This window comes from Penicillium mononematosum (genome assembly GCF_028829835.1).
Source record: "Penicillium mononematosum strain IBT 11891 chromosome Unknown utg000005l:1.0-9366267.0:1.0-9372171.0, whole genome shotgun sequence".
NCBI classification, from domain to species: Eukaryota; Fungi; Ascomycota; class Eurotiomycetes; order Eurotiales; family Aspergillaceae; genus Penicillium; species Penicillium mononematosum.
In genome coordinates this window covers 4,170,592-4,194,363 of record NW_026643275.1, presented here as the reverse complement: position 1 = coordinate 4,194,363, position 23,772 = coordinate 4,170,592, and the positions used below count along the sequence as shown (strand labels likewise).

The 23,772-nt window shown below is 47.9% G+C and overlaps 4 protein-coding genes across 4 annotated transcripts; 3 read left to right on the top strand and 1 right to left on the bottom strand.

Annotated features, from left to right (window-relative positions):
• Positions 1-1,819: 1,819 nt before the first annotated feature.
• N7519_009733 (uncharacterized protein) lies at positions 1,820-5,385 on the top strand (the record flags this gene model as incomplete). The annotated part of the gene is made up of 5 exons (XM_057296506.1): positions 1,820-2,972; positions 3,028-3,710; positions 3,778-4,992; positions 5,057-5,170; positions 5,230-5,385. The coding sequence occupies 5 exons, from the start codon at positions 1,820-1,822 to the stop codon at positions 5,383-5,385; spliced, it is 3,321 nt and encodes a 1,106-aa protein (XP_057144388.1).
• N7519_009732 (ABC transporter) lies at positions 5,351-6,373 on the top strand (the record flags this gene model as incomplete). The annotated part of the gene is made up of 1 exon (XM_057296505.1): positions 5,351-6,373. One exon carries the CDS (start codon positions 5,351-5,353, stop codon positions 6,371-6,373), a length of 1,023 nt encoding a protein of 340 aa, XP_057144387.1.
• An 8,971-nt stretch (positions 6,374-15,344) lies between these two features.
• On the top strand, positions 15,345-18,910 carry N7519_009731 (guanine nucleotide exchange factor; the record flags this gene model as incomplete). Its single annotated transcript, XM_057296504.1, has 3 exons — positions 15,345-15,875; positions 15,927-16,169; positions 16,232-18,910. The coding sequence occupies 3 exons, from the start codon at positions 15,345-15,347 to the stop codon at positions 18,908-18,910; spliced, it is 3,453 nt and encodes a 1,150-aa protein (XP_057144386.1).
• Positions 18,911-20,679: 1,769 nt separating this feature from the next.
• N7519_009730 (putative DNA mismatch repair protein (Mlh3)) lies at positions 20,680-23,619 on the bottom strand (the record flags this gene model as incomplete). The annotated part of the gene is made up of 3 exons (XM_057296503.1): positions 20,680-22,204; positions 22,239-23,319; positions 23,373-23,619. 3 exons carry the CDS (start codon positions 23,617-23,619, stop codon positions 20,680-20,682), a joined length of 2,853 nt encoding a protein of 950 aa, XP_057144385.1.
• Positions 23,620-23,772: the final 153 nt, after the last annotated feature.

The window sequence follows — 23,772 nt, the reverse complement described above, 5'->3', positions numbered from 1 at the left end:
CTTCCATAGTTGCTACTAGGGGGAGGTATAACATGAATTCCGGGGCCTAGAGTTATCAGGTTGTTATGTAGGTCATTCCGACTAGTACTTATATTTAAGTAAGGATTCTGCAGCTTCTAGTACCGCGAAGCAAAAAGGTTCTAGTAGGCGTCGTCGCGCGTCTTTTTAGTGCCACACGTGAAAAACTTTTTTTCCCCCCCGTATAATAGCTATTACTACCTAGGTACATAACGTATACGGTGTGAAGGGGCACGATTAAGGTTATGCCTTCCCCAACCGCCGAGGCCGCGGCTTCCATCACAACACACTGTTGCTTAATGACGAAATGATAGGTTTTCGTACCTTCCAGGTTCTCACTCTCAAACACTCCAGGGCTAGATATGAAGGGCATCCTAGGCCCCTTCTTAAGAAGAACCCCAGGAGCCGCGCTTTCCCGCCGTAACCCCCATGATGCACCCATGACGGTTTCCTTTCTTCCATCAATCCCCGAATCTATGGGACCAAGGGTATCATAGATCCAAGGCATGACCCTGAGGCACTCAAACGGTTTACTTCAGGTTGTTGGCTTTGGAACGGACGATAGCAATTTGCCTGTCGCTATGTCAAGTTCGGCCTCTCAACACTCCCGCAACTACCTGCCTCTGCAGATCATGCACTCGAGTGTTAAAGATCTCAGAGGGCCAATAGAACAAAGTGTTCCAGCTTACCATGGACGATGGACGCGATATCGCTGCGAAACTTCCAAATCCCAATGCAGGCAGACAACACTTCACGACAGCTAGTGAGGTTGCAACTATGGACTTTGTATGGACCTCTTTTATGCAGCACGCAAGATTCTTGCATCTGGCAGACCCGCAATGGATCCGGGCAAGCAGACGCAAATTTCCTAATTGGGAACCAAGGCACATATTTCCTGATTGGGAAGACGCCAGACCAGAATTCAATATTAGATAAGACTCGGGTAGATCGGAATCCCCGGGAACCCGGTTATCGGGATTATCAGCCCACGGAATCTTCACGGGTTCGGTGCCTCGGCATTGCTGATTTGCTCACCCGTGGACTGTCTTGACAGTTCAATTTTAGGGGATTTCGGTCTTGACCAGGGGTCTTAATCTAGAACTCTAATCTTTATCCAGAAATATGTAAACATCAACCCGTTAATATGCTTGTCGATTGACCGCCTACGAACGTTGCGTATAAGTTATACATAGATCACCAGAGATTCTCAGTTGGCAGTAATCCACTTCGAAATAAGAAGCACCTGGGCACGGGCAGGAACAATCGGTTACTAATGCATTATTCACGGGTAACATCCATCGTACTTTCTACAGTGATCTGCAACGTCAAACTGTCAGCCCTAAATGCCTCAAGTATCAAAACACAACAGAAGCCGAGTGAATCGGACATTTCTCTGGCTTCCGATGCTTAGCTGTTGAACAACCATTGAACAACTTGGAAATTTGTAGTTCGCTCGACCCAAGATTTGCCCAAAAGTGGGTTTCGTCATGGAACTCGGCCTCTGTGCCGGGTTTTCCAGGCTCCGTTGAATCTATTCATAGGAGTGAAACAACGGCCTCTACATTAGCAGCAATAATGAACAGAATCATGGTATAAAATTGTTTAGCCAATAGGGAACTGCTATTCAATGTCAGCCTTCCGATCTCCTATTTCTTCGGATCTGGAGTCGGCACATATAATGACTTGCCCCTTTGTAGAATTTACAGGATAAATATGCTAGTCCTCCCAGGTTAAATAACTTGTGACTCTATAACTATATTTACTTCTTTGACCAATCTCCACTCTTTCAAAGTCTCCTATCATGGAGCAGCATCCCGGCCCCGATGATGCATCGCTTCACAGCGAATACCACAATGAAGACGAAAACGATAACCAAAGCCTGGACAACCAGCCCGTCCATAAGCTCAACACCCATGACTTCACTAGCGCGGAGACTCTGCGTGTACCCCAAGCCAACATCCACGAAGCAAAGAGTGCCGAGACTTTGAATGTCGACCACGCCGACACTTCAATGCCCCCCAAGAAGACTGCGGGATGGAGCATGACACCGCAAGTGATCCGGAATGCAGAACGTGACGAAGCTGCCGGATTCAAGAAGCGCGAGCTAGGTGTTACATGGCAAAATTTAACCGTCGATGTCCTTGCAGCCGAAGCCGCCGTCAACGAGAACATGGTCTCGCAATTCAACCTTCCTCAATTGATTAAAGATATTCGCCGAAAGCCACCACTCAAGTCAATCTTGTCAGACAGTCATGGATGTGTCAAGCCCGGAGAAATGTTGCTTGTGTTGGGCCGCCCTGGTTCAGGATGCACCACGTTGCTCAAGATGCTATCGAATCGCCGCGAAGGTTATCACACCGTGAATGGTGACGTGCGTTTCGGAAGCATGTCCCCCAAGGAGGCTGAAGACTACAATGGCCAGATTGTGATGAACACAGAAGAAGAGCTCTTCTATCCACGTTTGACAGTAGGCCAGACTATGGACTTTGCGGCCAGACTTAAGGTTCCTTTCCATCTACCAGAGGGAGTCCAAAGTGTCGACGAATACACAGCCGAGACCAAACAGTTTCTTCTGGATTCTATGGGAATTAGCCATACGGCAGATACCAAGGTTGGAAATGAGTTTGTCCGTGGTGTATCGGGTGGTGAGCGGAAGCGAGTCTCTATTATCGAGTGTCTCGCGACTAGGGGTTCTGTTTACTCCTGGGATAACAGTACCCGTGGTTTGGATGCCAGTACCGCATTGGAATGGGCCAAGGCCCTTCGTGCTATGACTGATGTTCTCGGCCTTTCCACCATTGTGACCCTATATCAAGCGGGAAATGGAATTTATAATCTCTTCGACAAGGTCCTTGTCCTCGACGAAGGAAAGCAGATCTACTATGGCCCTGCAGCTGCAGCTAAGCCTTTCATGGAAGATCTAGGCTTCGTGTACACTGACGGAGCAAACATCGGTACGTCTTTCCTACATTTGGCAAACAAGCCTAATACCAACTAACAAAACCATAGGCGACTTCCTCACTGGTGTGACAGTCCCGACAGAGCGGAAAATCAGACCCGGATACGAAAACACATTCCCCAGAAACGCCGATGCCATTTTGGCCGAATACAAAAAGTCCAGCACTTATGACCGTATGGTCTCAACATATGACTATCCCGACTCCAACCTCAGCCGCGAACGCACAGATGCCTTCAAAGAGTCTGTTGCGTGGGAAAAGTCCAGCCACCTGCCTAAGGGTAGTAGTCTGACCACCAGCTTTTGGGTTCAGCTCATCGCATGCACCAAGCGACAGTATCAGATTCTGTGGGGTGAGAAGTCAACATTCATCATCAAACAGGTTCTGTCATGTGTGATGGCGTTGATCGCTGGTTCTTGCTTCTACGACTCGCCAGACACTTCTGCAGGTCTCTTCACCAAGGGTGGCGCTGTATTCTTCTCGCTTTTGTACAACTGCATTGTTGCCATGTCTGAGGTCACTGAATCCTTTAAGGGCCGTCCGGTCTTGATCAAACACAAGGGCTTTGCTATGTACCACCCGGCTGCGTTTTCCTTGGCTCAGATCATGGCGGATTTCCCGGTGCTGTTGTTCCAGTGCACTATCTTCTCGGTTGTCATCTATTGGATGTCTGGCTTGAAACATACTGCGGCTGCTTTCTTTACCTTCTGGATTATTTTGTTCACAACAACTCTGGTGGGTAGTCGTTTTCAATTCGATTCTGCCAGGTTGTCAGGCTTGGACTAACTCTTACATCTTTCAGTGCATCACCGCTCTCTTTAGATTTATCGGATCCGCTTTCAGTACCTTCGAAGCCGCGTCCAAGATCTCGGGAACTGCAGTCAAGGGCATTGTCATGTACGCTGGTTACATGATTCCTAAGCCCCAGATGAAGAACTGGTTCCTCGAGCTGTACTACACAAATCCCTTTGCCTATGCCTTCCAGGCAGCCATGTCGAATGAGTTCCATGGCCGCCATATCCCTTGTGTTGGTAACAACCTGATCCCGAATGGCCCTGGCTACGAGGATGTCGGAGCTGAGAACCAAGCTTGTGCGGGTGTTGGTGGCGCTTTGCCAGGCGCAAACTATGTGACCGGCGATCAGTATCTTGGATCACTTCACTACAAGCACTCTCAAATGTGGCGGAACTTCGGTGTCGTCTGGGGCTGGTGGGGGTTCTTCGCCATTCTGACAATTATTTTCACATCCTACTGGAAAACAGGTGCTGGCTCTGGTTCTTCTCTCCTCATTCCCCGCGAGAAGCTCAAGCAGCATCACGCCGCCGTCTCCGACGAAGAAGCACAAAATAACGCAAAGACTACTGCGCGCAAGACTACCGATGAGCCCGTTCAGGTTGACGATGAAAATCTCAACCGAAACACGTCCATATTTACCTGGAAGAACCTCACGTACACAGTCCAAACTCCCACGGGCGATCGAGTGCTGTTGGATAACATTCACGGATGGGTCAAGCCCGGCATGCTAGGCGCCCTTATGGGATCCTCTGGTGCGGGAAAGACTACACTTCTTGATGTGCTTGCTCAGCGTAAGACAGATGGTACTATCAACGGCTCTATCATGGTTGATGGCCGTGAGCTCCCAGTGTCTTTCCAAAGAATGGCGGGATACTGCGAACAACTAGATGTTCACGAGCCATACGCAACTGTGAGAGAAGCATTAGAATTCTCTGCCCTCCTTCGCCAGTCTCGCAACACCCCTAAGGCAGATAAGCTCAAGTATGTCGACACCATCATTGACCTTCTCGAGCTCCATGACCTGGCAGACACTCTCATCGGTACTGTTGGGAATGGACTTAGCGTTGAGCAAAGAAAGCGCGTCACAATTGGCGTGGAACTGGTATCCAAGCCTAGCATTCTGATCTTCTTGGACGAGCCCACCTCTGGTTTGGATGGACAATCAGCCTATAACACCGTTCGTTTCCTTCGCAAATTGGCTGATGTTGGTCAAGCTATTTTGGTAGGCCTTCTATTTCTCCAATTCAACAACTACAAGACCATATTGCTGACAAGTGACGTTCTAGGTTACGATTCACCAGCCTTCGGCGCAGCTCTTTGCTCAATTTGACACTCTCCTTCTCCTTGCAAAGGGCGGAAAGACTGTCTACTTTGGTGACATTGGCGATAATGCGGCCTGCGTTAAGCAATACTTTGGCCAATATGGAGCCCACTGCCTACCGATGCTAACGCAGCTGAGTTTATGATTGACGTCGTTACCGGTGGGATCGAATCTGTCAAGGACAAGGACTGGCATCAGATATGGCTCGACTCTCCCGAGCAGACTCGCATGATCGCGGAACTGGACCGAATGATTGCGGATGCTGCTGCCAACCCCCCCCGGAACTGTCGATGATGGATTCGAATTCTCCATGCCTCTTTGGGAGCAGACCAAAATCGTCACTCATCGGATGAATGTCGCGCTTTTCCGCAACACCAACTATGTCAACAACAAGTTCTCCCTTCACATTATCTCAGCCATGCTCAATGGGTTCTCCTTCTGGCGTCCTGGCCCAAGTGTGTCAGCTTTGAACCTGAAGATGTTCACGATCTTCAACTTTGTCTTCGTCGCTCCCGGTGTCATCAACCAGCTTCAACCCCTCTTCATCCAGCGCCGTGATATCTACGATACTCGCGAGAAGAAGTCGAAGATGTACTCCTGGGTTGCCTTTGTCGCCGGATTGATTGTCTCCGAGTTCCCGTATCTCTGCATCTGTGCGGTTCTCTACTTTGCCTGCTGGTACTACCCCGTTTGGAGACTGCCTCATGAGTCGAGCCGATCTGGTGCCACATTCTTCATGATGTTGATCTACGAGCTCATTTACACTGGTATTGGTCAATTCGTCGCCGCCTATTCACCTAACCCGACCTTTGCTGCGCTTGTCAACCCCTTGATCATCAGTACTCTTGTCCTGTTCTGCGGTATCTTCGTCCCATACATCCAGCTCAACGTGTTCTGGCGGTACTGGATGTACTACCTCAATCCCTTCAACTATGTTGTCTCGGGCATGTTGACCTTTGGCATCTGGGGTGCCAAGGTTACCTGCAATGAGGATGAGTTTGCTTTGTTCGAGCCGCTCAACGGCACCACCTGCGCGCAGTACCTGGCGGATTATATGTCCGGCGCTGACTCGAGCATCAATTTGGTCAACCCCGATGCTACCTCGGCCTGCAAGGTCTGCCAGTATACAGACGGAAGTGATTTCCTGAGAAATCTCAATATCATGAACTACACCACCGGATGGAGAGATATCGGTATCTCGGTCATCTTCGCGATCAGTGGATATGCCTTGGTATTTGGGCTTATGAGGTTGAGAACCAAGGCTTCCAAGAAGGCCGAGTAGGTTGATCTTTTCATCCTTTTTCTTCAAGCCCTTCATTTCTTCGGAATGCTCATTGATTGAGCCTTTTCCTTCTCCGATATTTCTTTCACCAATTTCTCTTTCATTTCTTGCCAACCTGTTATACACTCACTTCTCAGCCCTTCATTCATGAAGCCCTACACCGTGCATATCTGCATTTTTGTTCGTCATCGAGAACTTTCCCATCCCCTGCATACAGGTTATTAGAGAGCATATAGATTTTAGAACATAGAGCATAGAATATAGATTGTACATTCTCGGACCTTTATACAAGAGCCTCTACATGATTAAGTTACAGTGTTTATGAACATGACTCTATGTAATTGAGATAACCACGAGTCTAAAAGGAAGTGACCAAAGCCATACAACGTAGATATATTCGCTGAGTAGTCACATCAACGTATACTACAACCAACCCGTATTCCATTTCTCCGAGTTAGCCGCCAATATTAGAACATGTACTCCGTACTCCATACTCCATACTTCCTGAACCCTACCTGTCTCCACAATGTGATGAAATTGCATCGACACTAAGGCCAACGAGCTGGCGCGTGGAGATATATCCATTTGTGCACTGGAGACTTTATCCGGGGCCAGAAGTGTGACACATATTTCACCTTCCCGATCAGGTAGTCGAAAAGTAACTCCAAAATACAAAGGAATCTTACATCGGTGACTATCTCCACAAGCGAAAGGGATCCTCGAGTGGAAATGATGGGGTCGACCCAGCATCATGGGCCAGCCTTGGAGAACGGGACCATTTGCTTTTCTAGAATCTCACGACCGATCATTGCCTAACGCTTGCACGCTTACACCGACAACATGGAACCTCCTGTCATAGTTGAATTCCATCGAGTACGGAGTATGGAGTAGCTTACCCCCAATCTTCCCGCGGAAACCGCGAAATCGGAATAAATCCACACACATTCTCCGACGTGATGCACGTGGGTGGGAACTCTCCACAATGACAGAATCCAATTCGGCGCTGTGAAGAACTCGGGATCTGCGCACAAGTTGGCTTTCTGCAGAAACTCTGGTGAAATTTAAGGGGGGAATTTTTTTAAAAATAAATTGCTTCCCCTTTTCTATTTCTCGTTTCTTCGAAGATTTGGTTGGCAGAAGCTGGGGTTTCTTATCACTTCTCACACAAAACACCGGTATTACTGTATTTGCCCAGGAAGGATTCCAAGGTTGCTGATCGCTCGCCAAATCTCCTATTGTGGAAACCTGGCCCTAAGCGGGGAGAGCCATTATTGAAAGATGGGGAGTACTCCGTAAGCCCGAGCTTGTTGGACAAGATAAGAGTCCACGGGTATGGTGTCATAGTCTCAGGGAATTGAACGACATGTTCTTCGTTCCCGATTTCACAGAGAAACGGTCCTTGTTTCCCGCGTCTATTCCGTCACGTAATCCAGTTAAGCAAAGATCAGCAGTGATAGTGGAGTGAAAAAGGCGTGTTTCTTGGTTCTCATTTAGAACCAAAAGCCAAAGCTCCGCCATGAGCACTTCTGTATAGTCCGTACGAAGTACGGAGTACGGAGGAGATACCGGGCTTTAAATTAGACCACTTGATTCCCGATGCAGTGATCCACTGGTGCAAATACTTAACTTCAGACAATATTCCCTTTTCGGCTAAACGGGATCGTTGCTAGAACAACGAACGAACACCGTTGATGTTTCCTTGTGTATCTGAGCCTAGGAGGAAAGCGAATGAAAAGGGTTGCCGTCGAAACCACAAAGTATCGGTTCGGCTTGCCTAGGGAAGCTTCAAGCCCTTCCAAGGTTATCCCCACAGAATGACGCAGTAACGGGATCCATAACTGTCCATGAGTTGCGCCCAGGTAAGGCTATGTACAACATATAGAGAAGACTTCGGAGTACGGAGGAGAACTCTGGCTATCTCGGAAACAGTGGAGTTGATGCGATCGCCAACGATGTGGAGGTTGTTTCACCTCATGGGGCTTCTAAAATGAGACTTGCCATTTCAAGATACTTAATAGATTAACTGAAGCCAAAGGAAGAGGGATCAGATTGGAAATTGTGCCCGTCTAGAAGGCGTGCTGGTCCACGTGACACAGACACACCCCTTGTCTCCAGGCACATGTTTTTTTTTTAGTTCCCGAGGCATCTCCAGGCAATACTCCGTAGTCTCCTGCAATCTCAATAATAGGATCGCAGGTTCGATAATCTATTCTTGATTCACACTACGGGTCAACTGTACGTAGTCTGTACTTCGTATTAAACTATCCCTCGTAAACACGACAAGACGCCTCTATCACATCGCCAGCGCGGACGCGACGGTGATCCCTTTAACTGTGCCGTCCCGCACTATACCGATAATGATACTCCGTACAATCAATCCAATACCTATCATATCCCCTCTTTCATCCCGCCCCAAAGGAAAATGGCGCGAATGTGGGGAGTCTGGTTCATGGTCAGCACTCTCAACGGCCTGAACGCACGCGACGCGACACAAAGTTATCAATAGTCTACTCCGTACGGAGTGACGCGGTATTTCCGATAGGCCCGCTAGTTTTCTAGCCTCCCCACACACTTTCAAACCCCTGCTCACTGCGCAACGGCCAGGTCCATCTCCGTTGACAGGGGATTGCTGTTAGTCCCGCATTGCAATTCAATCACGTGCAGCGTCAAACAAAGAAATCGAACAGCTGGGGATCCCAGCAAATCTTTTGAGTTGCATTCCCCGAAGCAAGGTTTGACCTTCAAGTCCCCCGGTACGAGTAGGTTCTGACCTCGAAACTCTACTCCGTACCAAAACTCTGGAACTGCGGCACAGCCGCCCCTCTATCCACACTTTAAGGGGACGTTAAACTATTGATTTTAGAGCAAAACATGATGGACCTATCGAGCTCAGGGTTTTCAATTAATTAATACCGCCAATGAATGGTCTCAGTTATACTCCATAAAGTGGATTTACGACCACATGGTGCATCAAGCTCCACGCGAAGACGCATGGTAAATCCTCGAGGCAGCCCCTGACTGCGAGCCTCCACTAAGGCAACCCGAGTCTTTGTTCTTGGGTCCGGAAGCTCTCCCGCGAGCACAAAAGTTCCTTCGCCATGCTAAAAAAGCAAGGGGACAAAAGGCTGCGGTCCAATTTCGGGCAAAGCTCATCTGCCTGATCGAATCTGGACTCTCTGGGCCCGATTATCGCCGGTCCTAATCTAACATCTCAGATCGTGGACAAAGAGGTAACAAAGAAATGCATCGCGTGTGGCGGCCACCAGGTTAATTCCCATCTCGGACAGGGGGGTATACAGCCGACGCTTCACTGTGCCGCTCATTTGGCGCCCCCTAGCCCTGGAGTGCTTGACAGGTAACATAAGCTATCATGTATAATCTGTTGGTGGCGTCGGGGATATGAAATTGGGAAAGAGGCGCAGACTAGCCCCTAATCCTGGAAAGAAGTACCGGTCTGGACCGTTGCGCGGAATCCTGCTAGCCAATCCGCCAGCCGTGTGCATCCGGTGTCACCTTCTGGTGGCTTTCTAGACAGCTGCGGAGGCTGTCCCGGATATTTTAGGGTTTAGAGGATTTCTTTTCTTGTGGACTTCCTCTTAAGGCGAAGTGAACTGTGGAGTATGGTGAGTGGAGATGTATGCGTAGCTTCTATCTTTCTTTGTTGATTGCCTTCATATCGCCCCATCGGCGACTATCCCTGGGCCGTTTCTTTCATGCGCGGGTCTAAGTGGGCTTTGGTATTGAATCGACAATATGGAAACTTACGCTGTATGTAACGTTGACCATTACCATCTAGCAAATTACTATACAAGGTCTGGTATCATGTACGCATTCTCGGGGTACTTTATCCCGCTAACTAGATCCCTGTAGCTGCTAGCCTGATCTTTCATCCAGGATTTTGAGAACGATCTAGATTTCCAGGGTTGTGCGTCTGCTTTTTGGACTGCTTATGAATATCCATACAACTGTAGAGGACTTTGCGGAGTAAGGAGTATACTCCGTGGACATTGAATGGATAATCACTGTTCCGAGTCCACCGCCGTTCCGCTGCTTCTATTGATGAACTTGGATTATATGTATGGAGTACGCTGTACGGAATATGCTTGTTTTTGATTGAACTGCTTGTCAATATTCTCCACGATAAACTTATGTATTCATGGATAATCCCCTGTTACCAACTAGGTAGGCACCAAGGATCCGTCTTTCCGTACGCATCCATGGATGAGCTTGTGTTAAATTCAATATCGAAATTCAGTGGTCGGGTTGTTTACATCCATTCGTTCAATGCTACTATTTTTACAGAGTATTTTAAATACGGAGTATATCTGATCAACATCGTCTTTAGCAAAAGCTTGAACCGGATATATAGATGAAGAGGGGTGTAGACCTAGTCGACAGTGCACAACATATAGTACACGCTGGAATATGATGTTAGAATATGCTCTAAATATGAATTGGACCAACTTTCTATCAAGGGTCACATCTAGTAGCCTGTGTAACAGCGTGGTTACAGGATCGCGATCGTGGGGGTAAAGGCCACAAAGAAACGGGCGCTCTCTCAGCCATCAATAGAACCTTGGAAAACTCGGTGAGAAAGCATAGTTAAGAACTTTAGAGAAAAGAAATGCTAGCGCTCTCTGCATATCGAATCACATAAGACGCAAAGACCGACTCTATTGAGATCATAACCAAAATCCCAAGGTTTGGAGCGCGATCTTGCAGTCGAACGCAGGTACATGCACTACCTATGCATAAAACTGCAGTGTTATTTCAGCCTCAGCCGCTCACCGCATCTCAACAATTAATGCCACGAGGTGACACAACATGAACTTGAAGTCTTGACTCAACAGCTAGGATTCGGATTGTCTGAATGCGTGCCCACGTGTTCGTCATGGAACTCCCTACCAGAAGATCCTGGTGATATATTGCATGGATATATGCCTTCCATGTTGCTGAGCCATATGCAACTTGGCTGTGGTCTAATACGCAATCTTTTTAAGCGGCTATTGCCATGTGTGCACGAATATATATCATCAGACAGGAGAGACCTAACAAGTAAGCTACTACTCCATGCCACTCATCCAATAGAGGCTCTGTCTATACGACAGTTACCTGTAGGTCCTCCCATTACTCTGACTGCATAGCATATACCTCACCATTGGCACGTTTCACTGACTCTCGGATACCAACGTTGATATTCCAAGACATCGACTCAGGTCTCTAGCATGCTTCCCTGGTCTTGCATCGGCAATTGTCCCCACAAAGCTAACTAATATACAGTATGAGATGAGCATTAAATCCAAAGATTAGCGTCTTGCTGATTTACCCCGCGACTGAGCCGTTCATTTCTTATAGGTGAGGAGCACGAGAAGATAGATCATGTCGCACTCGGAGAGATATCCCCGGCTGGAAATATCACCCGAAGAATAATCATTCACATCAACAAAAATACGACTGACAATAAGCAGAGACATACCATGTGTCTTATCACAGAGACCATTCCTGATCCAGACTGCCTCCAAGCCTCGACCTACAACATAGGCAGGCTCCTACCTAAAATGGTTGCCTGGATGCGGGTCGGGCTTCTCGACCTCGGTGAACATGTTAAACAGATCAGATAAATGTGACGATACCACTTTCCCCGACGATCTCTTGTCAACTCGACGGGTCCTGCATCACAGCAGCACAATGGATATACTAGTACAAAGTACTTTGGGAGACCGTGCATGCCCCACTACTTGGGCACGAGTCTGCCGGGATGTGATGTGCTCGTGTGCTTTGCAGCTTGCTGACGAAAATATACAAAGTTACCTAAACAAACATCAAACTAGCAAGTTAAGCTAATGAAGTACATACATATGTAGGGGTAATTGATCTGTGCTGTAGGTAATATCGTGATGAGACAAGCAAACAGTGTGAGACCGCGCGGGCTGATCCGTCAATTGTATCACTCTATAAGTTGCATTGTGCGACTGTTTTTACACTGTATTTTTTTTTCTTTAGAGAGTTCGGGAGACAATAAGTTCAAAACAAGACTAGCATAACCAAACCGGGTGTAAATTTGAGAAGCCTCAATATTCTACGCAATCTATATACGCGACCGTAAAAAGCATCAGAGATATTAGACTTGGTCTAAGCACCTCCGTCCCATGGTTTGAACCCGCCTCCGGCACGGACATTCCACCCATTGAAGGTATGGCCCGCAGATCGCGCTCTACGATTGCCCTGATGTGATGATATGGAGAGGCTTGCATTGCACTACTATGACAGCCATCGATTGGACCCCACGAGGGGCGAGTTCGGAGCTTTTTTTATTATTATTTTTGTTTGTGCCAACACTGCTCAATCGCTCTAGTTGGCTCCGCTTGATAACTTTTTGCTGACTTACATTAGTCAAACATTAGTTATCAGGAACTAGCAATTTCATACTTCCCCAAGGAGGCAAAGATTCCAGAACATGTGACGTGTGACCAATGCGTGCTTAGGAGAAATAAGTATGCGTTTTGCACATTTCAATGTTGACTGGCGACTGCAGAATCACCAAGTTCACTTAGCTCTGCGAATCTGTTGGTCGAGCTGCGGGAGGACGTGCGACGCTGTGATGGGGAAAGGGAGAATAGCCTATGGATGTCATTGTCATAGTGTATTACAAGTTCCATACTAAGTGTCTCCAATTACTCCAAGCCTAGACCATGGGAGGGCGAAATTCGCCTCTATATTGTCATTATTCAATTTTGCGACTTTCGACCCTGACCCATGATTAAATATAGAGTATTTCTGTCCAATTATTTCAAAAAGAATCATTGGAACGTGCTGATCAATAACATTAATGTGTGCCACATCAAAGTATTCACAGAAAAATATTCCGAAGTTCATTTTGAGTCGAGGGGCAACGCACATTCTATTGTTAGTCAACAAAAGTACATCAAAAATTTTCATGCGGCAAGGTACTCCCGTATCCTCGCATCTATTATTATTCCAGGTCTTAGACAACAGCGGGTCCACGTCATGGATTTCCCCGTCGCTTCACATAGCTTGGAACTACTCCGTAGCTAGGATTAAGTATGCCTCACTACAACATAGGCAAGCATCGGGTAGCTTTGCGACAGTGTTCGACTTTTTCGCAACTCGCCACAGCTCGCGTTTGTGGATCCTGTTTGCCAATTGCGAACCTGTTCCTTGTGGTTATCGCCCCACGCGGGAGGGGAAAAAGAAAAGATGGAGGGGGATCTCAGTATGGTACTCCGTACATACAGCTTGGTCCGGATGTCAATAATAGGGACTGGGGTCTGGACAAGGGGCAGGGTTTTGAGATTTGAGGATTTTTATGTGAGGTACGGATTACGGAGGGATATAATATTTGCAACCAGGTGAAAATAAACCATAACGGCCAGGGAGAAAAAAAAAGACTTTTGGCTGCTGTCAGTTTGGGGGCCGCTGCGCTGTCGATCCCATCCCGGAAAGATATTGGTGACAGCCGACCAAAAGATCCCCTTCCCTCACTTTTAATGATTGATCGAGTCCCCCTGCAGGCTCTAGCACACGGTCAATGCATTAAGACATGGCCTGACTTAACCCCACAAGATTTATGTCGCTGTGGCAATATGATTGGTCTCAGGCGGGAGAAACTTTCAATTGTAAACAAATTAAAATGGAGTATTTATTGCGTTTGGAGGGGGAATAGTGGGAGGTCTGGAACAGAGTACGTTCGGCAGATGTAAGGTGGATAGTGCTAGACTAGACTTGCTACATGTGAGAGATGTACCTTTTAGCCTAATTATAGTGTAGAAGGTACATTCTGAATTTGTACCAGTAGAAGGTGCCGAGGGCCTATGGTATTCAAAGTACAATCATAGACAGGCCAAATCTGGGAAAGGAGAGATTCCTCAAATTTCCGATTTCTATTTTTTCCTTTCTTTTTTTCTATTGCTTTTTTGGAGATCTCAATCTTTGAATCTCGAATAAGAGATAGAAAAAGAGCCATAAGTTTTTAAGAGTTGAACGTATAAAGTCTGAAATTAAAAAAAAAGAAAATATAAAGTGAAAAAAACCCAAAAATTAAAACTTTGAAGAATTTATAAATACGTACTCCGTACTTTTGTATGATACCCGTCACATTATATCAGAGTACATTACATCTCCATACAACATACGGGCCCATTACCAGTGGAGCGTGGATCGTCCCGATCGAGTCCCAGAAGATGGCTCTTTCGAACTCCAGAGCTATTATTCCACTTAATTCCCTCTTTTTCCCTTTTCTCCCCTTTTACTTCAAAGCTCTTCAAGCTCTTCTTCCACTCTCACTTTGTATTGCTGCCGGTGGCAATTGCGAGTTATACTTATACTTAGCATTCTTTTATATCCCTTCCGCCCTTGCGTTACCTTAATAGGGAATCCCTCTTTCGTCACCATCTACAGTCCTTGCTGCGATCCTTCAATTGCACTTGCCTCGATTCTCCTTCATAGGCATTTGCATTATTTACCTAGGTACCCATTGGGTCATTCATCCCTTGATATTCCAAGGTTGGGTTGACCTCATTACGACTCATCCCTCCGGGACCTTGAATATTCCGGACTCCTGGAAAGGAAGTCGGCTTGGATCTGTTTATAGTTTTTGATTACCTGTTAATATTGTTTTCTGTGTTTGTATGTCCAGTTCAAAGTTCCTAAATCCTTCCCCTCTCCCGGCATTCCAAGCCCTCAACCTCCTTGGGGCATTCCAAACATTCAATCCCTATACTCTATATCCTTGAGCGCCAATTGACCTAGATTGTGTAGGATCAACACCAGCCTCTGGCGATCCGATTCCTCCCCTCCATCCTTGATTATCCAACGCCACTTGCCTTCGATACTGGTCTTCTTTTTAGTTGGATCCACTGAACCATGTCCATTGCACCTACCGAGTAAACGCCTTCGGTCAGTGACCTCAGCGGCTTGGAGAGAAATTACTTAGTCACGGAACGGACAAGAGATGGAATCAATGAAGCCATACATCCCCCCGTTGAAGATCTCGAAATCCAATTCGAATTTATCCGAGTCGAGCAACGACGCTAAATCTATACCGAGTCGATTCTATTCCGCCTGGGGCTCATCAGAGATGACCCCTCCGTTAACACCAAAAGACACCCAGGACACAAACATGGATCAACCCGAGGCCCCAAGACCTGTCTTTCACAACTATCTGCGCGCGTTCTACCCTTTCCACCCGGCCGGCAATGTCTCTCCGTCGACTGTTACACTCCCTCTGGACCAGGGAGATATCATTTTGGTACACTCCGTTCACACCAATGGCTGGGCCGATGGTACATTATTAGATTCTGGGAATCGAGGCTGGTTGCCCACGAATTACTGCGAAGCATACGATCAATTACCTATGCGTCCTTTATTGAAGGCCTTGACTGATTTCTGGGATATCATTCGAGGAGGATGCGGGTCATCACTAAAAGATTTTGGAAACCAAGACTTGATGAGAGGGCCTATCGCTGGCGTCCGGTTCCTACTGGTAAGTACCAACTAGAACCGAGAAAACACCACAGGGCTTATAATTCCGCAGGAAAAATCAGAATGTCTTACCCGGGAGTCACCCCTGGTAAGGAGATTCGACGGACTACGCAGAATCCGGAAGGCTTTGCTATCTGACCTGTCTTCGCTGGTGAAAACTGCGAAGAAGTTCCAGGAAGTTGCCAACGGGGTTCCTTCGGAAGATGAGGTTGAGGCCATTTTGGATGAGATGCTTCTCAAGGCTTTCAAGATTGTGACCCGAGGAGTCCGATTCCTCGACGTGTGGAATGAGGAGGTAGGCTTGAGCAGGACTATTGCTGAGATGGATGGACCCGGCGACAGCATAGACCAATATAGCATGCCACCGACTCCTGCATCCGAAAGTTTCAACTTGGGGAGAACGATGGGCCTGCTAGATCTGAGTCGCGAATGCTGGAATCACGAATGGAATCACGAATGGAATCGCGGCAAATGAGCCACAGCCGTATGGATATGAGTCGGTCATCGATGCGCACTGAGATGGTTGATCAAAGACCGGTCTCCGTCGCTACGAAACGGGTTTCTATATCTCACCGCATGTCAGTTTCAGGTCCTTCTACTGCCATCAGTGCCCAGAACCTGGCATCAGAACGCCTCGGAACGACATATGATGCGTTCCTCGGTGTGCTTGGCTCGTTTATCGGACTCCACATGCAGTCCCGCTCCTCGACGGAGTTGGTTGTCACCACCCAGCAGGCTGTCCAGTCGTGTAGGCAGTTGTTAAATGTCGTGGAGGTGGTGTGCGAACATGACACCCACCGCAGCGTGTTCCTCGAACAGGCACGAGAGTCAATGTGTGAGAAGCTATCCGAGCTTGTCCACGCTGCACGCGACGTGTTCCGCCCCGCACACCTACCAGACGATGATCTTGTGTTCATGCCAGACGAAGGGAAACGCCTTGTGGATGCTGCGACTGACTGTGTACGAGCAGCTGGAAACTGTTTGGCGAAGGCTCGCCTGGTGCTTGAGCAAATTGGTGACCTCGAGCTTGACCCTGAACACTTCGAAGAGAGGGGCAAGGACTTGCCTCGCATTGCCTCTCCACAAGATGAACCGGAGACTCGCGTAGAACAGGAGCGACAAGAGTTGTCACTCCGCCTTCCCCCACCTCCTCTTCAGATTCCCACCACCACATACTCTCCCCCAACACCTGCTCTCACCGACTCTACGACACCTTCATCCTTCCAGTCTCATCTCTCAAGTTCCCCCGCCAACATCACCGCCATTTCTTCAACACCTAATTCAGCCATCCTCCCCACCCATCTGGATAACATCTCTTCGTTCTCCTCTGCTGACAGCAACTACCCTGAAAGTCATCCCAAGTCCGACGTGAGCGAATCATTTGGGCGTGGAGTGACGAGCAATGGTAGCAGCTTCACATATCACAGCCACACACGTGACTCCGAGATGAGTGGTGTCTCGCAAACCTCGACTCGGGCTACCTCACCTGATATTGGGGGTAGCTTCCAAGGTAGTTTCACCGTTCACTCACTGAAGGAGAGTCTGAGTTACTCGACTCTCGCCGAGGAGAACGAGGAGACTGAGGCCAACATCCTGGAAAAGACTTTCGCACACGAACTTATTTACAAAGAGGGTTCGGTGATGGGCGGTAGTCTGCGTGCTCTTATTGAGAAGCTGACTGCTCACCAATCCACCCCCGATGCCATGTTTGTCTCAACCTTCTACCTTACCTTCCGTCTCTTCGCTACGCCTCTTGAGTTTGCCGAGGCCCTCGCTGAACGCTTCGAGTACATTGGTGACACACCCCATGCCGCCGGACCCGTCCGTCTCCGTGTATACAACATCTTCAAGGGCTGGCTCGAGTCCCACTGGCGCCACGATCGTGACAACACAGCCCTTGACTTCATCATCAACTTCGCAAACACACGACTTATGGTCGATCTCCCCACTGCTGGTAAGCGGTTGCTTGATCTGGCCAACAAGGTGTCCGCAGTTGGTGGCCCGCTTGTGCCTCGCTTAATTTCTTCTATGGGCAAGACCAACACTTCCATTGCCCAATACATTCACCCCGATACCCCCCCTACCTCCCCCGTCCTTGGCAAGAAGGAACACAACTTGCTTAGGCAATGGAAGAACGGCGAAGCCTCGATTACCATTCTTGACTTCGACCCACTTGAGCTCGCCCGCCAACTCACTATTAAGGAGTCGCGTATTTTCTGCTCGATCCTTCCCGAAGAACTCCTAGACACGGAATGGACCAGGAAGACAGGCTCGTTGGCTGTGAATGTCCGGGCCATGTCGACTCTGTCGACTGATCTTGCCCACCTTGTTGCCGACTCCATTCTGTACCTCGAGGAGCCCAAAAAGCGGGCCGCGACCATCAAGCACTGGGTCAAGATTGCGAACAAGTGTCTGGAGTTGAACAACTACGACTCCCTTATGGCTATCATTTGCTCATTGAACTTGTCTATGATATCTCGCCTGAAGAAGACCTGGGACATCGTATCGCAGAAGACCAAGACTGCCCTCGAGCAGCTCCGCAGCATCGTGGATGTGTCCCGCAACTACGCAGTACTCCGTCAGCGCCTTCAGAATCACGTGCCCCCTTGTCTCCCATTCGTCGGCACCTACCTGACCGACCTCACCTTTGTCGACCACGGCAACCAATCTCTTCGTACGCTCTCCACCGACGACAGTGAAATGGCTGTCATTAACTTCGACAAGCACATGAAGACAGCTCGCATTATCAGCGAGCTCCAACGCTTCCAGATCCCCTACCGTCTAACCGAAGTTCCGGAGCTTCAGGCTTGGATGCAGAATGAGCTCGTGCGCGTGCGTTCCAACGGTGAAACAACCGCACAAACCTTCTACCGCCGCTCTCTAGTTCTTGAGCCTAGAGAACCCTCCCGCAGCGGAAATACTCTTCAGTCCCAATCTGAGTCCATTCCTTCCATGTTCGACAATGCCAAGGACAAGTTCGACTTCCTCTCATGGACCAACCAATCCAAGGCGAAATCCGTCACGACACACGGATAAAACACTCCCTTCCACCCGCAATCACCTACACCATCCTTCACAACCTAATGACTGATGACTTCTTCTTATTCCCGATTTACTGGTTTTCTAACCAACATCATCTTAACTGTTCTACTATGCATACTTGCATCATCTTCCTCCAAACCCATTTTCTTGTGATCTGTGAATATCCCATCATTCTTGTCTTACCTATTTACTTTTCTATTCTTGGGTGGTACTTGCGTGTTTGATTTGTTTTGCAATTTCTCGTGAGAAATGTAGCATTTGAAAAGCGTCTATGTATGGAACGGGGCCCAGGACTACCCAAACGGAGTTTACCAAGGGGCTTGTTCTGTTTATGTTTTAATTTCTTGTCTGTTCTTATTTTTCGGCTGGGAAGGGAAACAAGGACAGGTCGGGAAAAAGGATTGAGACAATATTTTGGCCTCACGGCTTCTGTGCAGGAGCAACTCTTAAAAGCTGCCTAAAATGCAAAATACGCTTTAATTTTAACTGTTTCTGTGTCAATCGTAAATGTAACTCTGCTTTTGCCTCGTGTAGTGAATGTCTGGGCTTTCTAAGTGAGAGACATACAGGGACCCAAGCTATTCAAATTAAGGACTTTCGATGATTTACCCCGGATTCTGCCTTCATATTACCAAAAGTAAATCAAGTAACGGAAATAAGATCATTGGAATAAATGCGCTTGACTAGGACCTCTTGACAGACCTATCTAATGTATATAAGGTTCATGGAAGTACCATATGTTCCAATCTGATGGTTGCTATACCAGATACATACTTATGTACGAGCTTTGTATTGCCTTCACGATTTGATAGTATTCATATCATATCATAAAACATCGCTATTCAAGGCCGCATAAACCAGTCGGGGTGTCATTCCGTCTATCACTATGTCCGTTGGCTGGCTGATCCTTGCATGAACCCCTCCGCCAAGTCTACGGAGGGGTTTCTTTAACAATACAATTCAAAGAGATATGCCCAGAGCACCTTAATTTTGAATGCAAGAAAACCCTCGACTGTATACCCAGCCGATAGACCGCTGCCATTGCGTTGAGGTATTTAAGTAATGCGACTGCCTATGGATACCCCGTAAGCGTCACACCCATGCGAAGATGTACGTCAATTTCAAACTGGAATCTGTCGATGTCCTGCACAATCTATCTGGCCGATGCAGGTTCATGCAAGAATATGAAATCCACCAGGCTTACGGAGTTCTCTGTGCAGAGTGAGTGAGTACTATGCAGAGTGTCCAGCTGCACCTCGCTATGTCACCATGTCACACCTAGGCTTGACGTAAACACTCAAGAGATTGTCTGTTTCAATTTTCGTTTGTTTTATGATGTATTGAAAACCCAAGCTGTATCCTGTTTGTTAATTTGAGTTGGAGGAAATGTGACATATCACCGTGAAACCCGCAAAACAGGTTTGAGCACTCATGCTAGAGGTCAAAGTGGACGAAAGGGGATTTCATGTCAGTTCATTTGAGACCCTGGGCTGTCATTGTAAGAATGATAGGCAGATGCAAGCGAAAGATCATCGCAGTGATGCCGAGTCTGTATCTTGTTCGCACGCAGTTCACAAAACCCTAAAACTAAACAGGAGGATTCACAGAATGACCGCCAAAGACGAGTGGTTTGGGTTCGAGTTTGAAGAATTGGCAAATCTTGATTGATGTATCACCTAATGTACATATTTTCATCCAGTTTCACGCATTTCCAATTACCAGGATCCCCAAGTTTCCCATAGAAGAGCCTTGGAACTAACCAACTATGTTACATAACGTGTTCTAAACGCCTCCACGAAATCCAAAGTCATGTCGTGATTATCATCATAAGCGGATGCACTGGTATCCAAGTCTAGCGGCAATGCAACAGCAGTCTCAGGGAGGGATCGTAAATCAAGTATAGGGACCATTGAAGGGCGGGCGTGGGCGCATTGAAACGGGAAGGCACAACGGGCCAGGCTGGAGACCAACGCCTGGCACTCTTCGATGTTCAACGGGTCATTGAACATGATCGCAGTGCGACAGGCGCGGGAGTTGAGAAGGTCCACGATGCCTTGAGGGCACCCATTCATCCGTTGAACCCATGAGCGCGAGGCGGATCTCTGGTGTACCACATCGTCACTGTCTGATAGTTCGATATCCTGTTCGAATGTTCTCTTCGACTGGAATGGCTTATTTCCATCTTCCTCACTTGACCAAATCTCACGCCTCATCAAGTCAATCAACACATGAGGCTCGAGCCTACAGCGTTCGGCTATTAGGGCAGGAAGAGTATGGACGGTGATCAAGGCAGTAGAGTTGGTCTTGCCTTGTGTCACATACTCAATACCCCAGGTTGAGAAGAGACTCGTATACTTTTGGAAGAGATCACCCTCCGTCGATGAAACCTCAAATGCCAAAGAACCAACTTGGACAGTTCGCACTCGAGCACCCAACTCCCAATTCTCACCAAGCCCAGTAGAGACAAACATTTCCCTGAACAACTGCTCAATTCGACATCGCTCATCGGCCGCGTGCTGATCGATTAAAAGCAGAACATCGTTTGATGGCCCCTCCAAATTGCGAATGGCGGGGGCCGTACGGACCTTAGCCAAGATGAACTTTCTGTCCACCTGGGCGATCACGTCGGCAGTCTCGAGCGCACGACGTTGGAGTTTTCCTCGATATTTGGCAACTTGCGCTGTACCAAGCGATCCAATGCCTTTGAAGCAGTCGTGTGAAGAAGTAGCTGTATTCTGCTGATCGGCGGCCTCTGCGCCTAGATTTGGTATTGGCATTTCTGTTCGGCTGAAGGAAGGGTTGTCCCATGCCCCCAACATGTTATCTATCCAAAACGTTTGCACGGGCTTCTTGGACGAGGGTTCGACGCAGTCAGTGGGGGAACGCTGGGTAGCTAATGACTTCCGGGAGTTCATTGTTTGGCCCGTTCGAGGATTGATTATATAGGCCAACTTGGTGTGTGGATCGATCCAGGTGATCATCTTGTCTGACGGTGAGTCTCCAGGCGGATCCTGCTTGTCCTCACTACACACCCTTTCACCCGGGGGCTTTGGAAGGATGGTGCACTCCTGGCCATCGTCTCGAAGGTTTGGCTTATGTTTAGAGAGAATCGGCAAGGAGCTATTGCCCTGAATTATATCAGGAGTCGCATGAGAAAGCCGAGACGTTCGTTGGGCTGGAGAACGTCTTTTGAGGTCCTTAGCGGTTTTCACTCTGGACCAGTTGTTGAAGGATTGACCAGAGTTCAGAGACTGGGCTCTTGGAAATGAGGGAATTTTCAAGTGACCGCTAAATGCCTCTTCAGTGCTCGAAATCGACCGACCATGTCGTAGGGGGGGCAGTAGAACCGCCAGCTGGTTGGGAGGCTTTGGAACAGATACTCTGGTTTTGGTCTGATGACATAGTCTGCTTTCTGCCATTACGAGGGCGGAGATCGTGTTGCTTCAAAAACTCATGGACCATGGCCCCAAGCACATCAACTATACGTTGAACTGATTTGGACGATTCTGGAAGATGCTCAGATGCATCATCATCATCCAACCGTATGACAGCGTTTGTGTCAATGCGAATGTAGAACATTGGCCACTTATTGACAGGCTTTGCCCAGCTTCGAGTGCTTGCGTTACTTGGGGCATCAAGCTGATTCACCGAAGATGTAAGATGTGGAACAGAGCTTCTGTTAGACATGGCTCCGACATTACTGAAATCTGACGAAGAAAATAGCCGGTTCACTTCGTTATAAAGCACGTTCGAGCTATTGCGCGATAGCAGGGGTTCTTTTCCCAAAGAGATGAACTGACACTTCCGACTTGGGCTGGGCTGGAGAGATATAGCTCCCCGAACCATGAGATCAGAAACTGATGCTGAGATCTCATGCCAGGAATCGAAGTTTTGTGGTGTGATCAGCCCAGATTGTGTGAGAACAATCCCGATACGTTTAAGATCTAAATCCCTCTGATCATGAGAAATGCGTGCTTCGGGCACCGAGGGATTTCCAAGACGAACGGACATCCGTTTATTTCTTTCCACATCGATCAAGACTAATTTTGAGAACTGATGATTGGCTAGAAGGAGAGACACCAATGAGTTCCTGAGATGGTCCCACTCTCGTTCTAGCTCGTCCGGTCGCTGAAGAGTGAGAGCTCGACTCTTGACGCGAACTGGCATATTTCCAAAAAGGTCGTTGACAGTCACAGATGTGCCATGGTCGACAGAGCGAAGCGCATGATGTGAAGGTGCAGGGGTTAGCCGAGCCACAGGCGTCGAATGATGAAGTATGATCGAGTTTGTGCATCCATGGCCAATGTGACGAGAAGTTACAGTGAGTAGAGACAATGAGGCCAGGGAAGCCAAAAACAAGCCCCGATGGCCATACAAGCCACTCAGGTTGAATTTGGATGTATCTATTGCATATGTTAGCTAACATACATTACAACGTCAAGGTTGGGAGACATGCGGTGAGGCTTGCCTAGACCTCCTGTATCTTCGAACTCGGCTGGAGGAATTCCATTGCCATCATCTTCAACAATACAGCCACCACGTTTAAAATCGACAGTGACGAAGACGGTACGTGCATTAGCATCCAAAGAATTCTTGACTAGCTCCAGAATGACACCAGTCAGATGCACAATAGATGTGGATGATTTGACCTTTGCAATCACATCAGAAGGTAGCGCTCGTATCATTGACTGAGAAGGAGGCATTGACGCAGTTGTTGTATTCACCGGAGCATTGCGCCACTAGATGCAAGAAGAAAGATCCCAAAGTGGACTTTGGGAACACGACTAAAAGTAAGAGTTTCATTCATGATCACCTGTCATTGTCGCTGCTCGAGCACCCCCGATAAGTATCATAAA